Genomic DNA, 12,942 nt, shown 5'->3' with positions numbered 1-12,942 from the left:
CCAGCTCTGTAAAAGGGACTAACATGACCCACAGACCGAGTCATGCAGGACAGTTTACTTATGAAAAGCTCTACGAAAAGCTCTATGCCTGCCCTGAGCAAAGCCATTCACCTACCAGCATTCTTCCGGCAGGCCTGCGGGTTGCACTTCTGGAATTCTGGGGGTCTGTGTTCGTGATCACACAGGCATTGGTCCTGGCCTTCGGTTTTATTGTTCTCTGAGGCCACACAATGGACAGTCCTCTTCTGAAAGCCACCTCCACAGGACACAGTGCACTGGAAGAGAGGGGCACATGGAGAGAGTCAGAATTCTCCCCCAAGATCACTGGGGGAACTCCAGCAGAGGTACTCTAACTCCACAGTAACCCCAGGTAGGTAAGTGCTAAACATAACCTGACCATTCAGTAAATACTCATTGATTGACTGACAGAAAAAAACTGCTACTTGCCAAATTCTGGAAAAATCTCCAGGCCCTAAATATTCCATCTGCCATTTGAATTACTATTGGTCAACAAGACTGTAGTTGTTCAGTTGCTAAGTCATGCCCAACTCTTTGCGACCCCATGGACTGCACCACACCAGGCCTCCCTGTCCCTCACCATCTCCCGAAGTTTGCCCAAGTTTCATGTCCATTGCACTGGTGATGCCATCCAGCCATCTCATCCTCTGATACCCTCTTCTCCTGTCCTCAATCTTTCCCAGCACCGAAGACTTGTGCAATGAGTCAACTGTTTGCATCTGGCTTAGAGTCAACAAGATTACTAGATTTTAAAATACTACCCACACTGGGGCACCACTGAAACTCAGAATATTGCTACCAAACCCTGTTTCTCACAAAACTCCAAATGGGATAAGAGGAGAAACATCAAATTTTTCTTAACACCCACAGCTTTATTTTAATCTGTTCTTCATAAAGCCTAGAGCAAGGTGATAAGCATGGAACTTCATGTTGTTTTACAAAGTCAGAGATTCCTCTGATTAACCTTAAAGATAATTTTATTCAGTGAATAAAATTGATATGAATCAAATTCTCTGTGGGGAAAAAGGTAAGAAAATAACTATGTAACTGATCCTGAGTAGACAAAGTGTGCAACACAGGACAGAGGGAAGAACAAGGGAAATTAATAAAGGGTGTTGGATGTCCTGGACCAGAATTCAGGAAACTTGGGTTTTCTCCCTCTTATACATCAGGATATTTGGGCTTTTTCACTCTTACACATTGTCCTGGATCTCACTCAACCGCTCTCTTTCTTCCACTATAAAATAAGATTGTTAGATAAAGAACATATGACTTCCTTTACTGCTTTCTACTTCTAAGGATCTGATGGAACTAGGCTGGGCTGGTGGTCCTGGGTGTTGAAGTCACATAGGCCCCCTGGGCAGGACAAATGTAGATCAGTGAAATACAACAGAAAGCCAGAAATAAACCCATGTACCTATGGTCAATTAATCTTCGGCAAAGGAGGCAATAATATATAATGGAGAAAAGACAGTCTCTCCAATAACTGGTGCTGGGAAAATTGGACAATTTAGCAGTTTTCCAATGTAAAAGAATGAAATTAGAATATTCTCTAATACCATATATAAAAAATAAACTCAAAATAGATTAAAGACCTCAGTATAAGATTGGATGCTATCAAACTCTTAGAGGAAAACAGAGGCAGAACACTCTTTGACACAAATCACAGCAATATCTTTTTTGATCTACCTCCTAATGAAAATTAAAACAAAAATAAATATAACCTAATTGAATTTAAAAACTTCTGCAGAGCAAAGGAAACTGTAAACAAAATGAAAAGACAACCTACAGAATTGTAGGAGAAAGTATCTGCAAATGAAAGGGCTGATGAGGGATTAATATTCAAAATCTACAAACAGCTCAGGCAGCTCAATATTAAAAAAAAAAAGACCACAACCCAATCAAAAAAAATGGGCAGAATAGCTAAATAGACATTTCTCTAAAGAAGACATACAGGTAATCAAAAAGCACATGAAAAGATAGTCAACACTGAGACTTCCTTGGTGGCCCAATCCTTAAAACTCCAGGCTTTCAATGTAAGGGGACACATGTTCAACCCCTATTTAGGGAACTAAGACCTCACATGCCACACAGACAAAAAAAAAAAAGGTACTCAACACTGCTAATTATCATTGTAAGGCTAAATCGTGTCCGACTCTTTTGCAACCCCATGGACTATAGCCCATCAGGCTCCTCTGTCCATGGGATTTCTCAGGTAAGAATACTGGAGTGGCTTGCCATTTCCTTCACCAGGGGATCTCCTTGATACAGGGATTGAACCTGCATCTCCTGTATTGGCAGGCAGATTCTTTACCACTGAGCCACCAGGGAAGCCCTCACTAATTTTTAGAGAAACGCAAATCCAAACTACAATAAGGTATCACCTCACATTGGTCAGAATGACCATAATAAAAAATTCTACAAATAATAAATGCTGGAGAGGGTGTGGGTAAAAGGGAACCTTCCTATACCATTGGTGGGAATGTAAATTGGTACAGCCACTATGGTGAACAGTATGCTGCTGCTGCTACTGCTGCTGCTAAGTCACTTCAGTCATATCCGACTCTGTGTGACCCCAAAGACGACAGCCCACCAGGCTCTGCTGTCCCTGGAATTCTCCAGGCAACAACACTGGAGTGGGTTGCCATTTCCTTCTCCAGTGCATGAAAGTGAAAGTGAAAAGTGAAAGTGAAGTAGCTCAGTCATTTCCGACTCTTCGTGACCCCATGGACTGTAGCCTACCAGGCTCCTCTGCCCATGGTGAACAGTAATAGAGGCTCCTTAAAAACTAAAGTTGCCATATGATCCAACAATACCACTCATGGGTATGTGTCTGGAGTAAAGAATAATTAAAAAAGACACATGCACCCCAATATTCACTGCAGTAGTCGTCACAACAGCCAAGACACTGAAGCAACCTAAATGTCCATCAACAGATAAAAGGATGAAGACGGTGTGGTACATATTCAGGAACATTGCATGCATGCTCAGCTGCTCAGTTGTGTCTGACTCTTTGTGACCCAAGGGACTCTAGCCTGCCAGGCTCCTCTGTCCATGGGATTTCCCAGGCAAGAATACTGGAGTGGGTACCATTTCCTTTTCCAGGGGGTCTTCCTGACCCAGGGATCAAACTTTGGTCTCCTTCACTGGCAAGTAGATTCTTTACCACTGGGCCACCTGGAAAGCCCCCAGTGGAATATGACTCAGCCATAAAAACGCTTATTGGTAATTTTTAATCTATGGGATTTTATGCCCCTGAATGGGCCCAAATTTATAGAATTTTTATGACATGTAAATTATGTCAAATTTTCTTTCCTGATAGTCACATTTGATTTGATTAGTGATGCTTATAATTGTTACACAGGACACCAGGATATTTATGAAGAGCTTAATTCTAAAACACATCTTTATTTGTTGAGTATAATATTTTCAGGTTGTGAAATCAAAGGTGGATGGGGAAAAACTGGTTTTATACATAAATGAACCTCTAATAAATAGGAAATAAATTTCCAAGGCAGATATTTTAAGATGCCTAAATGTAAATTAAATTTTCTTATTATGAAAAATAATACAAGTGTATGGCATTGTTTTCTGATGTTCACAAGATCCACGGGAGAGAGAAGGTGGGTACTGCCCCTGGCAGACAGCTTAGCAGCATGCACAACCAGAAGCTTGCCTGGACTCCAGAATCTCCTTTGGCAATTCATCACAACTCAACATTAGATATCAATGAACATAGGGCATTTATAGAAATTACTATGGGTCCTATCTGTCTAAGGGAATGGTTGATGTCACTGTTCATTGTCTACCAGGCATTTTTAAGGCATGAAAATAATAAAATATGTTCTTTTAATTTGTTGTAGGCTAACTGATTAATGTACAATATTCCTTTGGCAGTAATGAGGCATCTTATTATTCCTGGATTGAGTGAGGTGGTATCCAGAGACTGATGCAACCTTAAGTTGGATGCGCCAATAGGAGGTTTTTTGTTGTTGTTGTTGTTGTTTTTTTTTTAAGAGTACATGCCAGCATTCAAATTGAGCATGGTTATGCAGGTATAACTAGACAAGTACAACAATGAAAATTACTAAGAACTTATCAACCTAAGACTATCTGGGGACATGATATTTGGCAAAATATTGCATTAGCCTCTGTTATAATTTTAACCTTCAAAAGATACTTACATAAGAATATGTTACTTTAAAAAATATTAATATTTGAAGGGTTAGTGTATCAGATCCTCTGGCTCTCCTTGTTTCCTGCTGTTGGCCTTTGATGGGCCCCAACTGATGAGGCAACCCACTTCATGGAAGCACAACCCTTGGGCTTGCTGTGTGCCTCTTACCCTGACTCTGAATTTTGTTATTGCCAGTGAGATGTGAGACTCAGTGGGACCTGCCCACACCTGAATGACCCAGGACAATGGGAGATGCTATCCATCAAAGGGGAGAATTTTACATAATGCTGGGAGATAGGAGCCAGTAGATAATCTCTCTTCCTGTCTCCGGACAAACTAAATGACAGCAGTTCAAACAGCTTTATAAAGGCCTTCTTTCAAGAGCAAGCCATCTGTTGCTCTTAGACACCAAGCAGTCTAAGTTAGGAAAAAACAGTCACCCTGGGAATAGACCACCTTGCACCTGATTCCCCTTCTTCCCTGCCTCCTTCCTCTTTTCTATCATTTCTGCTTCCCTTAGTTCAGTTCAGTTCAGTTGCTCAGTCATGTCCGATTCTTTGCGACCCCATGAACCGCAGCATGCCAGGCCTCCCTGTCCATCAGCAACTCCCAGAGTCCACCCAAAGCCATGTCCATTGAGTCGGTGATGCCATCCAACTATCTCATCTTCTGTTGTCCCCTTCTCCTCCTGCCCTCAATCTTTCCCAGCATCAGGGGCTTTTTACTTTGTAAGAATTGTAAAACTTGCCTCCATTTACAATTTAACAATTTTATTTGTCTACCCATCAAATATGCTGGCCTTTCGGCAAACTGATAATCTGTGGGTTGACAAGTGAACAGAAATTCGCTAAATCATGATAAGCCTCAAGCTTCAGGGCACATGCAACTCCTATATGCTCTAGAAAAAGTTAGAGGATCCAAGATGATTAGGACCCCAAATCACTTTTCCTTAGTCTCTGTTCCTCTGAGCTAGTTTTTAGTGTTTTATCTTTTCTCTTTTAAAAGTATTTGATCTTGTTTTCTTCTGAACTCAAAATAGTTAACATTGAGCACCATGTCAGTCATAGGTCAACTTTCAGCATTGTTCTTGTTCTGTTGCTCAGTAGTGTCCGACTCTTTGTGATCCCATGGACTACAGCATGCCAGGCTTCCCTGTCCTTCACTATCTCCCAGAGTTTGCTCAAACTTATGTCCACTGAATCAATGATGCCATCTAACCATCTCATCTTCTGTTGCCACCTTCTCCTCCTGCCCTTAATCTTTCCAAGCATCAGGGTCTTTTCCAGTGAGTCAGCCCTTTTAGCATACTTAGACATATTAGAAAGCAGAAGGGTAAAATATAGAACTGAAAGAAGTTTTGGTATATATACACAATGGAACATTACTTAGCCATGAAAAAGTAATGCATTTGAGTCAGTTCTAATGAGGTGCATGAACCTAGAACCTATTATACAGAGTGAAATGAGTCAGAAAGAGAAAGATAAATACCACATGCTAACACGTATATATGGAATCTAGAAAAATGGTATTGAAGAATTTATTTACAGGGCAGCAATGGAGAAATAGACATAGAGATAGACTTATGGACATGGGGAGAGGGGAAGAGAGGGTGAGATGTATGGGAAGAGTAGCATGGAAATTACATTACCATATATAAAATAGATAGCCAACGGGAATTTGCTGTATGGCTCAGGAAACTCAAACAGGGGCTCTGTATCAACCTAGAGGGGTGGGATGGGGAGGGAGATGGGAGGGAGTTTCAAAAGGTGGGTGACATATGTATACGTGTGGCTGATTCATACTGAGGTTTGACAGAAAACAGCAAAATTCTGTAAAGCAATTATCCTTCAATAAAAAATAAATACATAAAACACATGTTAAATCAATGGACACATTAGACATTTACAGGAATAATATATGACTTTTAACATCAAAAGAAAACAAATGCTATTTTTTAAAAAGACTAAAACAAATGAAAGAGATTATAACTGATTCTTACCGGGTCCCAGTTTCCAGCAGCCCAGTGACAGCAAGGCTGCCTGCTGCAGGGTGCGGTGGCTGTGGGCCTTTTAGTCCAGTCACAGAGGCCTGGACAGGTCACTCCTCTCTTCTGAACTCCGCCTCCACAGGAGCTGGAACACTGGTCCACAAGAGGGACAAGATCAGGGAAAAATCACAAGGTATCATTTTCAGAGATAAAGGGTAGGGATGTGGCCTTTCCCACTGTGTCTGCAGTACGTGACACTGCACCTGGAAGGAGAGGCTGAGTAAATGTTTATTTTAAAAAATACTCGACAGTTCATCTCTAGTTCCATACTCTGTATTTCAACCCATTCTCCCACCCCAATAATTTAGTAAGAGGGTTTTTTTTTTCCTTTTCAGTTCAGAAATAATAAAAAAAAAGAATGTGTCAAATAAGTCTGCAACTTTTTTGCTATAATATATTGTTAAGTTATAAAGATACACAAAGTTATAAAGATATAGATGTATATCATATAAAACATAACTTATCTTTAGAGCAGAAATTCCCATGATTGCCAAATTAATTATTTCAAGTGGGGATAAAAAATCAGTTTGGTGAGCACTGGTTCAGTGTTAAATGAGATGAGGCCTAGCCTATCACAGTACCTCACAAAGTTGATAACAACAAATAGGCCCAGCTGTGCTGTGCTGTTCTGAGTCCCTCAGTCGTGTCCGACTCTTAGTGATCCCATGGACTGAGGCCCTCCAGGCTCCTTTGTCCATGGGGATTCTCCAGGCAAGAATACTGGAGTGGGTTGCCATGCCCTCCTCCAGGGAAACTTCCCGACCCTGGCCCAGCTGTATTAAGTCCAAATCTCGGTGGTTTTACCTGCTCACTGTAGCATGTTCTTAGTGTCTTCACAATCATGTGTATTTGGATGCTTTTCGCCAAAGTATGCAAAAATAAATTACAGACTGCCAAAAGAGCTATCATTCACTTTTAAATAAAGAACCCAAGACAGAGAAAGTCAATAGAATTATATTTCCTTTAAAGTTTACTATTAATTTGTTATGCATGCTGTTATTAAGAATATTAGTATCTCTGTTGGAACCTGGAACATCCACATCAAGTTCCTCACAATGGCCACTCAGTCAATTCAAAGACAGCAGTGAAACAAGCCCTAAGATCCAGCCCTCCCACCAGCAGGTGAGCCCCAGGCCCGACTCTGCCAGGGCCCACAGCCAGCTGCACTGGAACCTGGCCCCACCCACCAGTGGGCCAGCAACAGCTCCAAGATACCCAGGCCATGCCACTAGCCACCATGGGAGGCACAGCCTAGGAATTAACCAGATCAGGAAGAGCCCCACCTACCAGAGCTCCCACAGTAGTCAGTTCAACCACAATAGAAGGGTCCATGTGGCGCACATTGGGGGGGGGTACCCTTAGAGTAGACACCTCTAGTGACCAAAGGGGAGTGTGCTGCTACCCCATTCGACATCTCCTACACAAGGCCACTTCTGCAAGACTGGGAAATGTGACCAACCTACCCAATAGGAATAAACAACACAGAGAATTAGGCGAAATTAGAAGCCAGAGGAATATGTTCCAAATGAAGGAACAAGACAAAAATCTGAGAAAAAGAACAAAACAAAGTGGAGGTAAACCATCTGCTTGATTAAGGAGGAGTAGTTATAGTGTTAGTCGCTTAGTTGTGTCCATCTCTTTGCGACCCCACAGACTATAGCCCACCAGGCTCCTCTGTTCATGGAGTTCTCCAGGCAAGAATACTGGAGTGGGGTGCCATTCCCTTCTCTAGAGGATCTTCCCAGCCCAGGGATCAAACCCAGGTCTCATGCACTGCAGGCAGATTCTTTGCCATCTAAGCTATAGGGAAGGTAAAGATCATAAAAATGCTTAACAAATTCAGGAGAAGAATAAATGAATAATGTGTGAATTTCAATAAAGAATTAGAAAATATAAAGAAAAACCAGCCAGAGGTGAAAAATACAATAACTGAAATAAAAAGTACATTAGAAAGAATCAGTAGTAGATTAGATATTACAGAAGAACATATCAGTGAGTTAGAACAGTGGTGGAAGTCACTCAAGCTGAATAGAAAAACAGAAAGAATTTTTTAGAGGCCTCGGAAGAAACCAATCCTGCCAACACCTTGATCTCAGACGTCCAGCTTCCGTAACTCTGAGAAAAAATATTTTTGTTGTTTAGGCCAAAAAGCAATAACAGAAACAAAAACAGTGGTGAAGTAAGACTTAAAGAAAGGAGACGGATAAAGAAAATTCTGGGGTACACGTGAGACAGCAAAAGAGACACAGATGTATAGAACAGTGTTTTGGACTCTGTGGGAGAGGGAGAGGGTGGGATGATTTGGGAGAATGGCATTGAAACATGTATACTATCATGTAAGAAATGAATCGCCAGTCTAGGTTCGATGCAGGATACAGGATGCTTGGGGCTGGTGCACTGGGATGACCCAGAGAGATGGTATGGGGAGGGAGGTGGGAGGTGGGGTTCAGGATTGGGAACATGTCTACACCCGTGGTGGATTCATGTTGATGTATGGCAAAACCAATACAGCATTGTAAAGTAAAATAAAGTAAAATTAAAATAAATAAATAAAAAATAAAAAGAGAATTATGGGGATAAGAAGAGGGGGAAAAATCAGAAGATGCTGAATAGTTCAATATGTCAAATGGAAAGAATTCTGGTCAAGAAACCAAAATATAAAATGTAGGTGTTTTTATTCTGATTAGCTCTGACAGTCCTAATGGAGAGCACACTTCTACAATAGAATTTTGTTCATCTATTAAAATGGGACTCAGCCTTCCTTCCTCACTACATTAAATTTTAGAATTAAATTTATCCATATTTGAAATGGTGATGTTAATAGGTTTTCTAAGGGTCTGGTGCACTGGCTGCAATGCTCACAAAATAAATTTGAGGTGACAAGTTTGATTCCTGAAAGAATATAATTCTAAAACATGCGAGGTTTTTGCTCACTAGAATAATTTTCTAAGCTATATCGTTAAATTTTCCTGAAGTTTCTAGAAGGAAATTAAGATAATTCACCAAAAAATCTTTGAAAAATACTTTTGAGTACTTTGAATAGCACTTTGAAAAATCTTGGCATTTTGAAAAATCTTAATGATGGCATGGTAACAATAACAAAGCAGTCATGATTGCCAACATCATGCCTATCACATCAGGCACTGTGAAATGATACACAGGGAAATGGTACACAATTAACCTTTCTGTTCAATAAAAGAACTAATCTATTGCTTTCCCAGCATTCCAACTTTGAGAGTTAACACGGCTCTTTTCCCACTTACTCACTGCTTTTAACCCTCTATGAGGAGTGAAGGAGAGGAACCCCACATTTGGGATCCTGTTGTATACCTGTATGCGTGCATACAGACACAGGGCTACCTGGCCAAGTAATCTCCAGGAAGGGGCAAGTGGTCCTCAAAGTGTGGTCCCCAGAGCAACAACTTCAGTATCGTCTGGATACTTCTTAGAAATGCAAAACTTCAGGCCCTACCCCAGACTTCCGAATTGGACACCATGGGGATGGGGTTCAGACATCTATCTGTGTGCTGATGAACCCTCCAAGTGATCCTGCAGCACGCTAAAGGTTGCAAACCGGTGAGGGACATTCTCACGGTTGAAAGGCATTTTCCACGGCAAGCAGTTTAGGCGGGGTGACACTCGCTGGAGGGCCCCAGAACATTCCAATGAAGGCATCCATTAGATACTGTGCATATACAGAGCAGCATCACGAGGGCTTAGGAAAAGCGCTTAAAGGTGCCCAGTCCCTAAACAGTCCCCTGACATTTCTGGGGAAATGTTCAACCAACTTCAGTATTTTCTATCCTTACTGTTCCCTCTGAGGAAAGTCTTCCGGCTGTGTGGTTTTCTCAGAACACAGCCATTTATAAAGAAGGGCGTTGGGAGGTCTTCAGGAAACAGGCTCATGATTGATGCTCCTTGGAAGAGGAAGTATACAGAATACATCTTTTTCACAACCAGAGAGCAGTTACAATTGGTCATCTTGGATAACTCGCAATTGCAATTTCTCTGACAAGGCTATCTAAGCTCCTCTACAAATTCCAGGATCCTGGAAGCTGTCACCAGGAAAACCCAATGGACAGAGGAGCCTGGTGGGCCACAGTCCAAAGGGTCGCAAAGAGTTGGACACAACTGAGCCACTAAGCACATCACCAGGCTCAGCAAACATGGAAAACTGAGAGGTGTAACTCCAGAGCCTGGGAGTTGTAGGCACTTTATGTCCCAGAGAGAGACAGGGAAGGAGGTGAAAGAGAAAGCGGTGGTGGTTGTTGCCCCCAGGAAACACCAGGGTCCTCAGGAACCAGCATGGCCGCTTGACCCAATGGACAGTAAGAAGCTACAGGGGGTTCAGTCTTCCAGGGTTGGACACTAACTCTGTGTCCCACACTGTGGTTTTCTGTCTTACCTTTTCTAGCATGCAAAGTTATTGACTTACTCTCCTTAGTTCTCTCTTTGCTCCATGTCTATTCAGCTAAATTCTACAGTAAAAAGAGTATAGGAATCAGAATCAAACTGAAGCTTGAATTAATACTCCACCATTTATTTTCTAGTTGTGTAAGCTTTTTAACCTCTGAGTCTCAATTAAATTCTTTCTTTATCTATAAAATGGAAGGCCTACCATGGTAAGGCCTACCATCCAGGTTGTTACAAGAATTAAAACAAGTACTGTAGGTAAAATGCCCAGTGCATGGACACACTCAAAACACGCTGGTTTCTTTATTTCCCTCTTATTTCTACCATAGTATAGTTGGGAGTATTTTCTTTTTTATTGAAGCCAATGGGGAAATGAAATCATTATATTTCACCAAAGAACAGTAACCTGGTTTCACATACTGAAGTAGGACAAAGATGAAGCAGAGTCCCAGCCCTTGCAACACAGGATGGAGACACACACACACACCCCTCTTTTTATTTGTGTAAACAAGGATCTGGGCATTTGAGAGGTAGGACTCTGAAATCATACTGTGTGGAAAGATCTGACCATTATCCCCAGCTTAAGAGGGACATATGATGCTCTGTCCCAAATGCTGCTCATCAAGGTGGTTCATGTACGACTCCCCAGAGAGACCCCAATTCTCCAGTATACCCACTGAGACTAGGTCATAATAAAACATTAAACAGTCACAGTTTAAACCACACAACACAGCCTTCAAATTGTTGGGCCTGTCCAGCCTCCCCACCTGTAACTGAGTAGAACCCTAAGGGGCCTTCCCAGCACAGCCTCATCCCCACCTCCACCTCCCACACCATGTCTTCCACCCACCTCTTATCTATAGAAAAACTTTAGCCTCCTTGGCCTTCCCCAGTTTCCAAAGTGTAAATTTAACCATGAAGTGAGAAAATGCAGAAAGGAAAACAAGCAAGACCATCATCATCATCATAATAGTAATAATAATAATATTGGGCTGGCCATTAAACAAAGTCAAAGACCTTTAGTTCCTTCTCAAGTGCTATAGATAATAATCTGAGCCATGTCCTTTGAGCTGTTTTATAGATATTGAAACCCCTATCAGGTGGAAGAAGTTAACTATATGCTACCCACAAGTATGTAGACCCAAGACAGGTTGGACCCAGAAGGCTGATGATGTTGCCTCCTGATTACCTCACTATTAACCAATCCAAAGAATGCCACAAGCTGATCACATCCCCTACCACCATCCCCTCCACCCCATTCTGATTTTAAAAACCTTATCCCGGAAGCCTTCGAGCAATTCAAGCCTTTTAAACACTGACTACCTGGACTCCTTGCTTGGTACACTAGCTACAATAAATGCTACACTTTCCTTCACCACCACCTGGTGTCAATAGATTGGCTTTACTGTGCATGGGCAAGTGACCCACCTGGGGATGAGTAACACACCCAGTGTAAGGTGTGAATGGAAGGAGGCCAGCCACTGGCTTGATGAGGCCAGCCACTGGCTTGATGAGGCCAGCCACTGGTCTGAGGCACGTGTGGTCTTCCCTGGACTCACCAGGTAACACAGAAATTCATGTTTCCCCAGCTGTGTAGATGGTGCACTGGGCGCAGTACCTGGCTCCAGGGCTCCACCTGCCACTCCTCACAGGGCTCCAGGTTACAGCTTGTGGTCAGTGGAGGAGGAAGGCCAGCCAGGAAACGGCAGTGAAATGGCCTCAGGCTCCGGTGGTCCCGGCTGTCCACACACTGAATCTCCCGGATCTGGAAGCCCCCGCTGCAGTTTCTGGAGCACTGTATGGAGAGTGAGAGAAAAGGGGACACCTGAGTCCTTGGCATCAGGCTGTCCATGCCCAGATATCCAGGGGTTTCACAAAGGATCACAAAGTTCTCAGCTTCTAGTTCCCAGCTTCTGGAGAGGTTGGTGGCCTGTCTTTCCTCACACACCGTGGAGAGAAGAGTCACTCTAGCAGCTCCCCAAGATGGGGCTCCCCGCGTTAGAAATGCAGGTGTGGAAGTGTGAGCACCGGGCGGCAAATCCAGCTGTCACAGACTCACTGTGAGCCCTCGGATGAGCTGCAGAAACGCTCTGAGCTGCCGTGTCTGTAAACCAGGGCAATAACTGTTCTACGGGGCTGTCCCGAAGATTACACGGGGGTGGGCTTGGGTGACTCCAGCGCAGCTGTTCCTTAGGATGTCTGTGTTCATTGGAGGTAAATGCAACCACCCACGAGGGGAGCTCTCTGCCAAGATACACCCAATTACCCCTCAGAATCCTGCTGAAAA

The 12,942-nt window shown here is 42.7% G+C and overlaps 1 protein-coding gene across 1 annotated transcript in view; it reads right to left on the bottom strand.

The window, feature by feature from the left end:
* ADAMTS12 (ADAM metallopeptidase with thrombospondin type 1 motif 12) overlaps positions 1-12,942 on the bottom strand; it is a 407,364-nt gene that overhangs the window by 17,258 nt on the left and 377,164 nt on the right. Inside the window, exons 21-23 of the mRNA XM_069555948.1 lie at positions 12,274-12,450; positions 6,195-6,335; positions 116-275 (exon numbers count right to left, since the gene is read on the bottom strand). Of these exons, the coding sequence (XP_069412049.1) occupies positions 116-275; positions 6,195-6,335; positions 12,274-12,450 (478 nt within the window). The remainder of the gene's footprint in view (positions 1-115; positions 276-6,194; positions 6,336-12,273; positions 12,451-12,942) is intronic.

Source organism: Ovis canadensis, chromosome 16 (assembly GCF_042477335.2).
Source record: "Ovis canadensis isolate MfBH-ARS-UI-01 breed Bighorn chromosome 16, ARS-UI_OviCan_v2, whole genome shotgun sequence".
NCBI lineage: Eukaryota > Metazoa > Chordata > Mammalia > Artiodactyla > Bovidae > Ovis > Ovis canadensis.
The sequence above is the reverse complement of the archived record's forward strand: the minus strand, read 5'-3'. Positions and strand labels throughout refer to the sequence as shown.